Source organism: Phyllostomus discolor, chromosome 13 (genome assembly GCF_004126475.2).
Source record: "Phyllostomus discolor isolate MPI-MPIP mPhyDis1 chromosome 13, mPhyDis1.pri.v3, whole genome shotgun sequence".
NCBI lineage: Eukaryota > Metazoa > Chordata > Mammalia > Chiroptera > Phyllostomidae > Phyllostomus > Phyllostomus discolor.
In genome coordinates, this window is record NC_040915.2 from 42,723,874 (window position 1) to 42,739,728 (window position 15,855).

Below are 15,855 nucleotides of genomic sequence, written 5' to 3' on the forward strand. Positions count from 1 at the left end.
CTCCCCCGCTTTCGGCCGCCCCAACCTGCGGCCCCGCGGGGCCCTTGACGAGAAGTTCCGGAGCCGGCGCCTCCATGGGCAGAGTCCCCCGCCCCCGGGACCGCGCGGCCCCGCTGCACTCTGCTCCGCACCTGCTGCTTGAACAGCTCGTCACATCCTCGCCCGTCCGCACAACTGCTCGCAGAGAGCTTTCATCAGGCGGCCGGAGGTCAGGGCTGTCGCCGGGGTCCTCAACGTCCAGATGCACCCACGGCGGCCCTCCCACCCCGCCGGCGAGCGGCCAGCTGGAGGCCGCAGAGCCGGTCACTGTGGAGCCGGGACCAGGAGCCAAGCCCGCGCCCTCCCCTCCCCACGCGCACAGCCTCCTCGTGAGCCACGCGGGCGTCATTCACCACCTGGTGCACACTCAGGGGTCAGGGTCTCGCACGCTCAGCTCCCTAACTGTGGCCTCATCACCAGCCCTCTCCCCCTCAGGGCCGACGCGTCCCAAAGCCAGTGCAGGCCCTTCGTCCTCGGGGCCTTCGTCACGCAGCCCCTCTGCCCTGATTCTCGAGGCGATGCACGCCGTGTCCCCTGGGACCCCCCCCTCGCTGTGTGTGTTCCGTCTTTCCCGCCCGAGAACACCACAGCAGGTGAGCTCGCCCCGGACTTTCAGAGCCCGGTGACCCGCCGGGAGTGACCGCCAGCCCTGGACAGCAGGGACAGGGCCTGCGCAGGCCAGAAGCTCACCCAGAGTGCCCACCGCCGCTGCCCCTGTGCTGGCAGAGCAGAGTGACCCGGGGTCCCGGGGAGGGCGGGGAGACGGACTCAGGGCGGGGACCTCCAACCAGCAGGGTCAGCATTCTCCAGGGCGGCGGCCTCTGGCCTCCGGCAGGGTCGCAGGGGCAGAGGTGGGGACAGACCCAAGTGGCCTCACAGGGCGTCCCCGGGATGGGGTGACGGGCCCCGGACACCACGAACGCTCGTCCACTTGCTGCTACGCTGTCGGAGCCCCGATGGGCCCCCTCCGGGTCGGGCCAGGTGACATTCCAGTCGCCGCCGCAGACGAGGCAGCCGGGGACGGGAGACCCGGGCAGCGACCCCAGCGGCTCCACCTCGCTCCCCTCCGTCTCCCCAGACCTGAGCGGCCCCCGCCTCGCCAGGCACGAGAAAACCTGCCGGGCAAGGGCACCCGAGTCTTCCCGTCTCCTGCTCCTCACCCTCCATCTTGGAACTAAATGTCTCCTCTCCCCGGGGTTCTGGTTTGTTCCGTTTGCCGGCACGCTGGGTGTGCGGACAGGGGTTCGTCTTGCGCAAAGAGACCTTCGGTCTCTGCCCTCAGCTCTTGCGAGTTGACCTCTGAGGCCCCGGAGCAGGGAGCTGGCTGATGGGCGGGGGGGGGTCAGTTGACCCAGGCGCCTCGGGCCACACGGTCGCAGCCCGGCCTCGGCGGCGCCGGGGCCCTGAGGTCGGCCCAGGGAGCGGTGGGCGGTGCCCATGTGGCCGAGCCCGATCAGTCTATTCCCAGGCTCCAGCTCTCCGGCCAAATCCTGCCCAATTTTAGACCACATTTGCTAGAACAATTTCAGCCCAGAAAGATCCATGCCTTGAATATTCATTGTGTGTTTCGGGGAAGTATTTTTAGGCTCGGTGATATTCTCGACGCGTTATTTAGAAGCCCGGCACCCGAGGCCGTGCGGCGCGGCCATGACTAATGGGCCCGGCGCCGGTCCAGCGCAGACCGTGACCGCGAGGTGGCGGTGGGCCACAACCAGCTCGGTCTGGGCGACCACTGGACAGTCCCCCCGCCCCCCGGCGTAAGACCCCCATGTGGAAGGGCAAGGGGGACCCCCCACCCAGAAGGGGGAGGGGGAGGGAGCCCTGGGGAAGAGGAGGAGGATGGCGGGGGGGGGGGTCTTCGGTGTCTGGAAGCTGTCACTGGGCAACACAGCGGGGGGTCTCGGGGCCAGAGGGCTCCAAGGGCACGCAGCGAGGGCGAGCCGGAGAAGCGGGAGAGACGCTCGTTGGGGTGTGACTAGAAGAGTCAGATGCGTTCACGTCCAGTCGGGCGCCGGCGGGCCTTTGTGCGAACAGGCCCCACCGCGGTGAAGGACGGGGGCCACATTCACGGGCCACCTTCGGTCCATTCACGTGACAACTACGTCCCGATATCCTCACACGCGCACGCACACACACACACACGCACACACACAGGACGCACAGTCACCAACCCTCGGGGGCTTTGTCCCACTGACACTTGTTGCCCGAAGTCTTAGGGTCTGGGGTCCAGAGCGCAGGGCCCACCGGCACACAGCCGGGACGCGTCAGAAACCCTCGCTGGGGAACGGACCGTCTGTAAGCGACTCCCCCCTGCGCACACCTGGCCTTGGACCACGGCCGGGCGGACCCCACGCTCGCCGCCGGCGTCTCTGCCATCGGGGTTGGCCGGCCGTGCCGACTGCGGGCTGGAAGCAGGGTGTGAGCCCACTGCCGGCCTGTGACAAGGGGACGGCGCCAGCCTGGACCCCCCGGGGGGCTGACACGTGCCGGTCAGGCTGCCGAGAAAGGGGACTCGGCCGGGGCCCACCGCCACCCGGCCCTCGGGAGGGGGTTGCTCACAGTGAACGGGGACTGGCAGACGGGGGTGTGGAGAGCAAAGTCCAGGGGGGCCCTGGGGGAGCCGGGGAGGCCCTGAAATGTTTCCACTAAACTGGGTCCTTTGGGGGCCCCCACTGGCAATGCCAAGCGAGAGATGAAACCCTGGCCACACGCAGGATGGGGGAGAGAGCGCAGGGCCAGCGGGCAGCGCCTTCGTGCCCCGAGTGGCGCACAGTGGGACTCGCTGGACCCACACCGGGTTCAACGTGAGATAAGCAGCCTGTCCTCATCATCTCCCTCGCACCTGTGCAGGCAGACCTTGCACCTGTGCAGGCACACCTGGCACCTGTCCGGGCAGAGAGCACATCCCCCACCTGGTGCCCGTGAGCTCGCTGCCGGCCGGCCGGGAGGTCTCTTGTCCCCATCCTCCGTCGGTCCCTCCCCGTCAGCCAAACCCCCGCAGGTCGACACGAACTCCCCGGGACATCCCCACAGGCTCGGCTGGCGACGCTCACAGCAACGCCCACGTCACGGGTGTGGAAACACACTGAATTCCGTGTCCGTGGGGACCAGCGTCCTGGTGGTGCTGAAAACAGCACCTCACGTCCTCCTGCCTCCAGCCCCCGGGCCACGCCGCTCCCTCTGCCTGGAAGGCGGCCCCACGTGCTCCACGGCCCCTGCCACGGGAGCCCTGCCCGGACGCCCGAGGGCCCGGCTCGCCTCGCTCCCTGGGCGTCTCCCCCGCGGGGCCTCGGCGCCAGGAAACGGGGGCTTCTGCGTGTTGTGTTCGGTGGTGGTGACATGTGGGGGCATTTCCTGGACGCTGCCGGAACGCAGGGCCCCTGCCCACGCTGTCGCCTGTCCCCGGCGCTCCCCAAACATCCGACGTGGAGGGCGGAAGGGGCCAGGGAAGAGACAGGCGTCAGGTGGCCACGTTCTGTGCGGGAGAGCGAGGCCAGGCGACGCTGGTGGTGGGCCCACCTCCTGAGAGGAGCCAGCGCCCGGCACGGGGCTCGTCCGGGTGCAGCTGGGAGAACCACAGAGGGTCTGACTTGAGTGTTCCTGGCCGACCGCTGGCCCCGTGGCCTAACCCTAACCCTGTGCTGTCCCCCCACCGAAGGACGGCTTCTTCACACGGCCTCTTCCCCCGACTCCAGACGCACTCCAGGACGGTCCATGACGCCCCGGCTCCCGGTGGCCACGCGGGTCCTGCCCACACTCCCCCCTGAGTGCGGGTGGGACCTGCAACGGGCACGGAAAGCACAGAATGTGGTGATGGTGACGGACTGTCCCTCCACGGGGGCAGTGCCGCTGGTAGGACTCCACCTGGCAAGCGGACCCCCTCCGGACACCGTCTCTCCCAGGAGGCTCTGAAGGTGTGAACAGCAAGGCCTCGTGGGGCCGGGCAGCAGGGGGCGCTGCAGGGAGCCTCCGGGAGTGCAGGGCACCTCCAGCAGCAGCCAGCAGCCAGCAACCAGCAAAAGCCCAGGGCCCTCCGTCCCGGGACGGCCCGAGAACGGGCTGCCAGCCACACGAGAGAGTCTGGAAGCAGGCCCGTCCCCAGTTGGGTCTCAGGTGGGAACAGGGCCCCCCTGGGACCACGAGGGGAACCAGTGGGGCCCCGAGCAGAGGACCCAGCCACGCCGTGCCAGGGCTCCCGACCCAGAGAACCTCGAGAAAATAAAGGGGTGTCGCTGCCGGCCTCCGAGTGTGTGCTCGAGTTACGGGTCGCCGTCACCCCATGTTTTAAAACTTCCAACCCGGTGGCCACACCGAAGCGTCTCAGGTGTCTCCCGAAATCATATCCACCCCCCCACCCCACACCGGCCCCTCCCAAAGCGCCAGGCGCAGACCTCGGCTGGGCGGAGTCTAAGACAAATTGAAAGGCAAACGTGACCCGAGGCCCAACTCGCCAGGACACAGAAGGTGACGACAGCCCGTGTGTGCAGGGCTCACCAAAGCGGGCCTCTGGGCTCCATCACGTCACCATGGAAACGGGGCGCCGGGGGGGGGGGGGGGGGGGTAGTCACACCTTCTCACCAGGCGCCCCAGAGTGCGCTGCCCGCCCCTAACGGACCGCCGCGGCCGGCCACTCGCCCGCCCACCCACCACAGGGCGCTGGGGTCGCGGCGTCCACACTCCCGCGTCCCCGTTGAATTCCCCTGTGTCAGCCTTGTTCCTTTCGGGATCAGAGGCAAAGAGGTGTTCCTCTCGCCCCTGACTAGCTATAATTAACTCCAGAAATATCTGTCCTTCAGCCAAGAAACGGTCCCTTTATAGCCGCCCGCGGAGTTACGAAAGGACAGACTGGCAGCGGGCGCGGGAGCTAATAATACGGCGAGGCGTGGGCCCGGCTTTTCCCGGGGCCGCTCGGCCCCGCCTCTCGCCGGTGAGTGACGGCTGCACCTTTGAATATGCAAATGCGCCATCCACTGGGACCGCAGGTTGGATTCCGAGGCTGAGCCGGCCTCTGTGTGCGCCCGCCCGGACACCCACCGCGCGGGCTTCCCCCCTCCTTGTGCGTCTCAGCCCAAACGCCACAGTGTGCGGTGTGTTCTCCGGGCGCGCGCGGTCCACTCTCGGACGCGATTTCCATAACGGCAACATTTGCATACAGATGGCAAATAAACACACGCGCGCTGCCGCGGGGGTGCGGCGCCGGCGGGCAGCAAATCCTATTAGGGGCGTTAGTAACCGGCTCCGCGATGGAGGCGCCCCGTCTGATGCTGCGGATGTGGGCCGCGCGCCGCGGCCCCCGCTTGCAAGATGGAATGCGGCTCTCGACATTTTTCCGCCCCGAGAACCTCCCGAAATTGAGTCTCTCTCCGCACGCAGGGTCGGAGACATCCATTCCTGCTGGCAGCTCGTTCACGCCACAATGGCCTCTCTCTTCCCTCTGTTTTTTCTAACAGCGCGTGATTGCCATTCGCTGGCAAGCAAGCGCCGACAAGGGCAAGTTCACGGACGCACGCCGTGGCCATGAGGGGGGCCTGGCTCCGGGGCCCGAGAGGCAGAAAGGGGAATCTGGGCGGTGAGGGGGCGCAGGGGTGTCTGTGACAGACGGTGCCTGAGGGAGACTCGGCTGAAGCCCCAGAGACGCCCCGAAGCAGATCTTCCTCGCGCCTGCCTGCGTGGGTCAAGTTCAACCCTGGCAAGAAGCGTCTGGAACTCCAGGGGCTGCCCGACGACGAAACCTGCCCCCTCCTAACCTCAGCAAGAAAAGACTGGCGTTTGTGGCCCAGCGAGGGAGTCCCTGCCACCACCGTGCACACTCTCACGAGGACCCGGCAGGAGGCTCTGCAGTGTCCTGAGTTCCAGGAGACAGAAGCAGAAAAGCGGCCTTAGGTCCAGGAAGGAGGAGCCCCCAGGTGAGGGTGTCAGGAGTCCAGGTCACGGCGATTCCTCTCCTTCCACGTCAGCCCCGTTCTCTGCACCCAAGTCCCGAGCAAGAGCCTCATGGACCGTCCCCGTGGCAAGCAGTGGCCCCAGTGAACCAAACCATCCCAAACACCAGAACCTGTGCGCTCAGGGGTCTCGAACTGAAGCGGGAGGGAGAACGGGGGTCCTGAAGGGGAGGACGGGGTTGGGGACACTAGGAAATGACCGGATTGCCAGCCACGGGCTTTGCAAGCGACCGGAGTCCCTCCTGAGGCAGAGCCCTGGCCTTGCCCACCGGGGCTGCCAGGGGCGAGGGCCACAGGCTGGGGCCTCGGTGACAGCATGGGCGCCGCACGGGGCTGGAGGCCGGCATCTGAGATCCAGCCGCTGGCAGGAGTGGTTTCTGCGGAGACCTCTGGGCTCATCCACGGCCACCGTGGCCCTGGGGGCTCACGTGGTGTCCTAGTGCAGACATGGTGGGGACCTTAGCTGCTCCCCTGGGAAAGAAAGCCACCGGTCACAGTGGACAGGAGTCCATGCTGCTGTTGTGCCTCTTTCAGAGACCCCGCATGCCAGTGCGGCCACGCTCTGAAGTGTCGGCGGGGGCAGGGGGAGGTGTCCACCACACAGGGTCTGCGGGACACCAGCCAGCCGGCCCGTGACGAGCGCTGGCCCACACGCCCAGCGCAGCGTCCGGGTGCACAGTGGTGTTCGCCCCTGCTCACCGAGGCCCGATGGCGCGGCGGGCGTGGTGAGCGAAGGGCAGTGTGGGGGACACGAGGTGGGAGCCAGGCTCGGCGCCCCCCTGTCCTGCCCTGGCCCCTGGGTCACAACCAAGGTCACAGCAAATGCGCAACAGCAAAGTGACCTTCTCTCCTCCAGCTGCCTCTCCCCCGTTGACCCAGTCGGCATTCCGAATGCCGCGGCGACAGTGGGTCCCCACAGCGGCGAGCCCAGCCCGGGCTGGACAGGCATCGTCGGTGCCACCCAGGCCCTCTGCAGAGAAGAGCATCTTTGAAGGTCGACGCAGGGGCCCACACCATGGACGAGCAGGGAGCCCCTCCGGCCACCCCAGGGGGCGGCCGTCCCGGGGGAGGTGCTGACGGCCGGCACACCGACAGGGAAAGGGCCCGCGGATCCACGAGTGGCAGGTGCAACATCATTGCCGTAACTGGGGAGCAATCGCTGCCTGGGCCCGGGTGGGAAGTGGCAAGTTTCCTAGCCTGGCTTTCAGATTTCACTGCACGCCAGAGAGAGTCCATGAGCGCCGACAGGCTGCCAGCCCAGCAGTCCCCGCGGGCAGGGGCTCGGGACCAAAGACACCGGCACCCACTCCGGTCCCTGTAATGAGCCGGCGGAACCTCGGAACCAGAAGTCTGAACCACGTACCCCCACAACAGGGGGGGGGGCGTTGAATTCCTTGCAAAATGGTTCGTGGATTTAGAACACCCTGAAAGAAGAAGATGCAATTAAAAACTCTATCTGACCTTAACACTATAGGTTACGACACACCAGGACACGAGGCATCAGCATCTTCCTTTCTGGACATGCGCCCCCGTGACAGAGAGTGAGGGTCAGTCTGACCACAGCGGACAGTCTCTGTTTTCCCGGCCAATGGGGCCGGCGGGGCGCTGGATGGCACACGGCACTTCTACTGGGCTCCGACGAAACCAGCACCGAACAGCGCCCCGCCCACCAGGAGGACGAGACCTCGGACCGTGGCTGCGTCCCTGACCAGCACCGACCCTTCGAGTCTCCCTCAACTGTTTCTCTGCCCGAGTCGCCACAGACACCTGCCAACATCGGAAGAGCAAAGTGAACCAGCCCCCTGTGGACGGAGCCCAGGGGGCAGACCCACTGGGCACACAACCACCCACTGAAATCCTCTGCCACTCCCACGCGGGTGCTAAGGGTGAGTCTTGGAAAACCACCAGGGGCACATGGGGGTGCTGTCGGGCCCAGGAAACCCGGCGCACGCTGCCACCGGGACTTTGAACTTGCTTCGGCGTTTGAACACACACAGGCCCCCTCGGCTCTGGGGGAAGGAGTCCTCCTGGTACCCCCCACCCCAGGTTACTCTCTGTCCACCCACCTGTCTTGTTCCCAGCAAATGCTGGGAGTGACAGCAAGAGGCACTGTCTTCCCTGTGGCCTTCAAATCGCAGGTGGCAGATGAGGTGCATCCTCCATGTCCTCCTCACCGAGGACGCCCTGATTTGGAGCGAGGAGACTGGCACCGTGCCTGTGGGACGCCTGTGACTCCCTGCTCGCTGGCTCGCTCGCTCTGGAGGGACTCAATCACGACAAAGCTGCCACCACTGACCGTGCGTCAGAAGATGCTGGCTGATGCTCTGGGGAGGCTCCTTACAGAGGGGCAGACACGGGTGCACATGACTTTCTGCCTCTCTCTTTTCTTGCTTCTGAGTGAGACGCAGACGTGATGACCGCCACTCAGCAGCCCCCTTGTGTCCATGAGGGAAAAGCCAATGGAGTCGCACAACCCTGATGCCGTGACATCCTCGATCCACCAGCCCAGTTCCCACCTGTGCACATTCTTACATTTCCCTGAATCTGCCCCATCGTGGGGAGGCCAGTGTTCTTGGTGTTTCTGCTACACGCGGCTGAACTCAATTCCCTAACGAGTACACCTTACAGACCACTCACCCCCAAACCCCTTCAACACGGCTTTTACCCCCAAACACCCACTAAGCATCTTAAAAAAGTCTCGAGTGGCCTCCATACATAAAACTCGCGGGGTTGATTTTCGTCCCTTGCCCGGCCCCTCAGCAGCGTTCGCCTCTCCACCTCTCCCTCACTCCCCACCTCTCCTCCCGGCCGGCGCGACCACCTGCTCCCGGGTCCTCTCCAATCTCACGGCCCCTCCGAAGGCTCTCCTTTGCTGTCTACCGGCTGTTAAATGCCGCGGTCCTCCGAGACTCCTCACGAGCCCTCTTCTCCTTGCACAACATTTACTGAGAAAAACCATCCTTCCCGAGGCTTTGACTGTTACATCAAACTGCTACCGACACCTCACCCGGACTCCGGGTTCCCAGCCCTCGTCTCTCACCACCCAGCCCCCTCCATTCAGCACCCACGGGCGCCGCAAAGTTATCACGTCCAAGGCAGGGTGAGGTCTGTCGCCCGTGCCAGCAGGGGCTGGCCAGGGACACAGAAGCCACTCTTAATGCCCCAGCAGAGGGAACGTGACACGGAGAACTGGTGACACAGGACAGGGGTCCCCAGTCTCCGGGCCATGCACCAGCACCGGGCCGGGCCCGTCAGGAACCGGGGTTGTCTGGCAGGAAGTGGGGCTCGAATGTGCTACCCGGAAACCATCGCCCCACCCCGGTCTGTGGCAAAATTGTCTTCCATGCCTGGCTGGCGTAGCTCAGTGGATTGAGTGCGGGCTGCAAACCAAAGCATTGCAGGTTCGATTCCCAGTCAGGGCACATGACTGGGTTACAGGCCACGGCCCCCAGCAACCACACATTGATGTTTCTCTATCTCTCTTTCTCCCTCCCTTCCCTCTCTAAAAATAAATAAATAAAATCTTAAAAAAAAAAAAAAAAGAAGTAAAGGATTTACTGTTTAAAAAAATTGTCTTCCACAAAACCGGTCCCTGGTGCTGAAATGTTGGGGACCCCTGACGGAGGGCACAAAAGCGAGGGTCCCCCACAGGGGATGGCGATGCTGCCAGACCTCAGCGACAGCAAGAAGCGCCCCCTCCCTGAGGGTGGGGGGGCCGGGAGGAGGGGTGGCAGCGAACTCCCAGCACAGGGCCGCCCGTGGGGGCCGAGACCCTGGCAAGGCCACCCCGAGGGGACGTGCGCCCACAGGAGGAAGTGCGGCCCCACCAGAGACACGCCAGGAAGCAGAACGGGAGGAGGGGGCCGCCCCCCCCAGTTCCTCTAACCCTTCCCGACCCGCAGCAGTTCACTGCCGCCTCCCGCTGGGCAAACCCACCGACGACCGCGGGTCGGGACCCCGTGTGCACCAGGAGGAGCTCCTCTGCGGACTCGGGAAGCGCAGACGCTGGCCCCCGGACCTGCTGCTCGGCAGTGTGCGGCCGGCCATCTCACACGGTCTCCAGTCCACGTCCGGAGGTGACCCCACGACCCTGGACTCACGCACCACCAGCACCCACGGGGCGGCCGACCGTGCGGGGACGGCCGAAGGCGGTCTGACCCCCCCCCCCACGCCGCCCCGTCCAGCCCTCGGAGCCTCTCACCTGAGCGTGAAGTGCTCTGCCACGGAGCCGCCGGTCAGAGACACCAGGAAGGTGGCCACGTCCCCCTCTCGGACGAGGTTCAGGGGCACGGAGACCACGACGTTCTCGTCCAGGCTCAGCGGGGACCACCGCAGGTCGTCCTGGGTCGGGTAGACCACCACGCTGCCGATGCGCTCCCGGGCCGGCGAGGCCGGCGGCAGCCCCTCCGGGCCCGCGTGGATGTTGTTGGCCCACTTGCTGTCCTCCTCCAGGGGACACCGGCCGGCGGGGTCCGCCGGGAAGAGGCTGAAGAACAGCTCCATGGCCGTGCCCCCCAGCAGCGCCGGGATCTCCTCCTCGGGCTCCAGGTCCAGCCCCGAGCTGAACCACTCGGGCAGCAGCTCCAGCTCGGCCACGCACAGCCCCGGGGCGCCCCGCAGGCGGCAGCTGGCCGCCACCTCCCGCGCCTCCGGGTAGGCGAACATCTTGACGCAGGGCAGGTTCCGCGCGGCGTCGCCGGCGTCCCAGGCCATGCCGGCCACGTAGAACAGCGTCTGCACCTTGGGCCTGTTGGAGTAGATGGCGCTGTCCAGCACGTGGGACTTCAGCTTCCAGTTGAAGGGGAACCCGTCCACGCCGGCGAAGCCCTCGGAGGTCAGCAGCAGCTCCTCGGGGACGGCCTTCTCGGCCGAGAACGGGCCGTAGCTGGCGTTGACCGCCGGCGCCGCCCGGGCCCGGTACACGAAGAAGGGCTCCACGCGGGCCTGCAGGCTGGCGTTCCTGGTCACGTCCTGGTCGGCTTCCTTGAGGAAGAAGGACTCGTCCGCGTCCGCGACGTGGAGGCTCGCGGGCAGGTAGGCGGGCAGCGAGGAGAACCTCTGCAGGCTGTCGGCCACTCCGCGGCTCTCCGCCACTGCAGGACAGGGGACAGCGAAGCGAGAATGAAAGCCGCGCCCTGGGAGGGGCGGGGCGCGCGCGAGGCCACGCCCCCGCCGCCCCGCCCCCACCCGGGTCTCAGCGCAGCGCACGTCCTCGGAGGACAGACAGGGCAGCCGGGAGGAGCCCCGCTCACCACTGACCCAAAGGTCCTGTGGCTGGACCGCTGTCCCCCTGGAGGGGACACGCCACCGCCTCCCGTTCTCGCAAGGCCCCGAGCCGAGGATCAGGCCCTCGGGTGGGGGGCGCTGCTGTGAGCGCGCAGGGCAGCCGGCGCGCCCGCCCCGCCCCCAGGCCACTGGCGCCGCCCCAGGGCACAGGACGCACCCGGACGCCGCCACTGGCCTGTGCCTCTTCCGGTCCCTCCTCTGTGTCCCATCTACTCAGACACTGGGGCCCCTCCACAACTCCCCCTGCAGTGGGGGAGGCCACGGCTCACGTCCCCGCTTCTAGAAATTTCTGCGTCCAAAAGATGCGCCAGAACGCACAAGGCCGCATCCACGAGCCCATTCGGGGCAGCGGCTCCGAACCGCAGACAAACGCCCGAGCAGCTGGCCGCACCCCGAGGAAGGAAGGACGAGGGACAGAGACGCCAGCGCGGAGGGAGGGGCAGGTGAACGCGGCAGTGATTCCAGAACGTGTCCGCCCTGAAGCCACCACCGTCAGCCGGAAACAGAGGGCCCTCCCCTCCGGCAGCTCGGGTGACGCGGCGCAGGTGCCCGCAGACCCACACCTCCGCGGGAGAGAGACAAGGAGCAGGGAGCCCAGACACCGCACTGCAGCAGGTCCCCCACAAAGAGGCGACGACCGTGTCCCCTGCTGGGCCGAGGCGGCCACTGCACTGTGCATCTGCCCCCACACCCCCACGGCGCCCCTACAGGCAGGTGGCAGCGACAGTTCCATAAATCGGAAGGAAAAAAAAATAATAAAAGAAAGCAGGTTCTCCCGAAGGCGGCCCGGGCAGCCAGCCCCGAGGGCTGGGTTACTGAATGGAGGAGGAGGATGATGGTTCCTCGCCCCTCCGATGAGCTAACGAGCCACAGTGACTGCTCACGGCTCCTGTTTGTGGCGCCATGGCAGGCAGGGTGTCGCAGGGTGTCCCAGGGACCCGACAGGGGCGGGTTCTGCCCCCCGAGGAGCAGGGGACGCCGGAGGAGGGACCGCCGGCACCACCCAGCCATCGAGAAACGGAGTGTTGAGACCCCGAAAAATGCCCGGGGGGCTCGGTGTGGGGCTCCGTGCTAAGGAAATAATCAGGAGACCCATCGGGAAGGAGATGGGCAGCCAAGATGCGCGTCCCGAGTGTGAGTTATGACAGCCCCGCGCTGGCACGGAGCCGCGGTCCCATCGCGAGGCAGATGATGAGGGAAGTGGCGAACGCTGTCCCGTGTGAGGGAGACCACGCGGCCGCCCACGCCCTCACTTCCACAAACAGGCCGTGCGGCGGGGCACCCTCACCACGCGCCGAGTGCAGGGCAGACGCAGACCTCCGACGACCCCCAATCTGTGTGAGACACACGCGTGCATAACGTGTGCCCCCTGCACACAAACATGCACACGACACACCCGCTGTCCTGACAGGGACCTGGTTCCTTCCAGGTGGATCCCGTGGACGGGGCGGGGCTGACTTCCCAGCGGCAGAGGAGGCAATGACTTTGAGGGGTTATTAGCCTCGTCCAAGACAGGGTTTAGCGGCCCTGCTGCCCCCAAGGAGCAGTGTGACGAAGTCGAGCCACGTGGACACCCTGCTCCAGAGCGACCTTGAACCACTTCTTGTGCCGGGGCGGTTCCCCTTCTCCACACCAGGCCGTCCGGGCCCAGGCGAGCCGGCCCGAGAACCGAACGGCGGCGGGGAAACGGCTCCTAGGTGCGCACCCTCCCTCCGGCGGAGCCGGGCGGGCCCACGGCCAGCCAGGCCGGGGAGTGACAAGTGCAAGTTCCTCTCCTCATAACATCTACAGGAAGCCCAAGGCCAGGGTTAACTTCTGACACATTCACAGATGTGGAAGCAGGAATTAAAATAAATGCAAAGCGTCATGTGCTGTTTTCATTACGGGTTGTTGTGTTTTTGTTTTTTTTTTTAATCCTGGGCGTTGATATTTTATGCCGCTCGAGAAGTGGTTCACGAGGAATTTAAAGCTGTGACTCCTCTCTCCTTTAGTGTGGCCGCGGCCTCGCGGCCCGTCCCTCCGTAACTCAGGCGGGGAGCGATGCGGATTTTGTCTGAAAGCTTCTACGGGAAGCCGTAAATCTCCCCTGCCGGGGCCTCGTTTCGTCCTCGAACCGGATCGCCGCAAAAGACGACACCCGAGCCGAGACGCGTCTTAGGAAGCCGTGAGGCTGCATCCTGAGAACGGGATCCACGGCCTGGGAAGCTCACACCAGCCCCCTCTAGTCCCCAAGCCTCACAAAGTGGCTCCACCCTCCCCCCACACCCCCCGCCCCCGCCGGCAGGCAGACCCGGCGGCCAGGGTCGTGAAGGTGAAGTGAGACTGTGCAGTCCGCCGGCTTCCTAAGGGCTCTTCACCCCCAGACGGAACGGGGTGGGTCCTGGGGCGGGAAATGAGGGGTCCCCGGGAGGTTCGGCCGGGTGGGGCTTCTCCTCCCTGCCGCCCTCCCCATGAGCCAGGGAGAAAATCGGGGTGGGGTTCTCCGAGAGCACCAAGCGCACCACAGATGCCCTGTGGCTGAAGAATGGGTGCCAGGGACCCCCAAAGAGAGGTTCAGGGGCGGGGAGTGACAGACCACCTCCCGGACGGAAACCACTCACAGGGCGCTGGGCATGCTGGCGGGGACCCTGGGACCCGCAGTGCCTGGCACGCACACACACACTCCCGGGCAGGTGTCTGGGTCTGGGCCCGCGGCACCTGCAGCCCCGAGCCCCAAGGCGGGTGGGTGGGTCACCGTGCACCTGCTGCAGCCCCCAGAGTCAGCAGCCTCTTCGGTGACATCACAGCCGAGTCCCGTTCCCTAGCCCACAGGGGACACGCAGGCGTGCCCAGCCAGGCGTGGAAGGCTCCTTCCCACCGGGCCGGGCGGCCAGCTCTTTGAAAGCCACCAGCAAGAGAAATTCCTGGCTGATCCTGTCCGAGTGCAACCCTCACGAATAGCTGATGAATCACCGCCACCTGGGTCCGCCTCCTGAGGTCACTGTCGCAGTGGCTGGGAACCAGGAGGAGCCCCTGGCCAGCTCTCAGATCCGTGCCGATACAGTGGGGGCTGTCTCTGGGGCGGAGGAATGGACGGGGGGGGGGGGTTGCACACTCTCTGTCCCATCCGTCTCCACAGCATCACTCCGAGCCACCCTGGTGTCTCTCTCCTCGCCCTGCGCACTTGCTGGGCACAGAGCAGGCCCTCCTCGCCAGGGTGCCTCAGCTCAGGGCGGGCGCCCCAGACTGGCACTCCGGCCCGCCCCCGCCGGCTGCATCACGGAGGACCACGTCCCCCACGCTCCCCGCCCGCTGCTGGACAGCGGGGCTCGGGCGGAAGCCTGAGGGCGGGGAGGGGGGGAAACCAGGGCAGAGGCCCTGTCTCTTCCGGGACCCCCCACCACGGACGCAGCTCCCCGTCCACAGTGGTTCCGGCTTCTGGGTCCTCTCGCTCACCTCCCCCCCTGTCCCCCCAGCCCAAGAGGGGGCAGCCACGTCCTGCTTGTTGATTTCTGGAACGCTGTACCATTTCCGATGGCCCTTAGCTTGGTTGCCCAGGCCCCCCACCCACCCCCACCCCCAGGAACTGCACCCTCTGCTCGACTCCCTCGGCTGAAACAGCCGAAGCGGCTTCCGTCTCACTGGCTGAAGCATAATCCGCCCAGCCCCGGCTCCTCCACCCCGAGACCCGTCCTCACGGCCACCACCGCCCGCCGGCCGGCTGGGAGGAGCCTCCGTGTGGTCACTCGTTTGCCCCTCGCTGCACGAGGTGAGCTGCAGGAGGGCCCGTCCGCTCGGGCCACCTCGGCTTCCTGCCGCATGGGGTGAAGCTCCCTGCGCCCCCTCCCTCTTCCTCGGGCCCGCCCCCGGGGCTGCTCATAGACACCATCGATATGAACAGGTCGCTGCCCGTCACATGACCGCTCTGTTCATTTCCTCCCCACCCGCCACACCGCTGCGGTCACCGGCGGGCAGCGGCTTGGCTGGGGCTCGGGGCACACGTCCAGCTCGAGGGGGGGGGGGTTGCAGGGGGAGACCACTTCTTGGAGAAGCACACTGCCCACAGCCCCCTGCCAGGCGCCACACACCTGGGCTGCGTCAGCTGGTTATTTCAGCGGTTTTGCGAGGGGCCGTCCTCACCCCTTTCCAAAAACAACGTAACGGAGGCGCAGTGCAGTGACGTGAACACGGTCCAGGGAGGGTTCAGACCGGCTCTGTGCGGGCCCAGAGCCCCTGCGCTCCCCTGCACGCCTGCAGCCAGCTGGCCCAGCGGCTCTGCAAGGAGGCCAAGAGCTCCCACGGCCAGGTTCACAGAGACAGCCCCGGGGTGGCCAGCAGGGTTCCCACTGTGCCACGGGCACAGGAGACCACGTCGGCCAGCCCAGGTGTGGCCCGCATTCCCAGGCAGACCCAGAAATCAGGTGGCCCAGGGCACCTCCACCCAGCTTCCGCCGAAACAGCCGGCGGTCCGCACTTTATGGTCGTGATAAACATGGAAAGAAGAGAATCATCACCATCACCATCACCAATATCACCATCACCACCATCACCATCACCACCATCACCACAACCACCACCACCATCATCACCATCATCATCGTCATCATTC

At 66.2% G+C, this 15,855-nt stretch overlaps 1 protein-coding gene across 1 annotated transcript in view; it reads right to left on the reverse strand.

The window, feature by feature from the left end:
- The window catches only part of TMEM132B (transmembrane protein 132B), a 152,565-nt gene that overhangs the window by 55,721 nt on the left and 80,989 nt on the right, over positions 1 to 15,855 (reverse strand). The window contains exon 2 of the mRNA XM_036014932.1: positions 10,183 to 11,074. Within this exon, the coding sequence (XP_035870825.1) occupies positions 10,183 to 11,074 (892 nt within the window). The remainder of the gene's footprint in view (positions 1 to 10,182; positions 11,075 to 15,855) is intronic.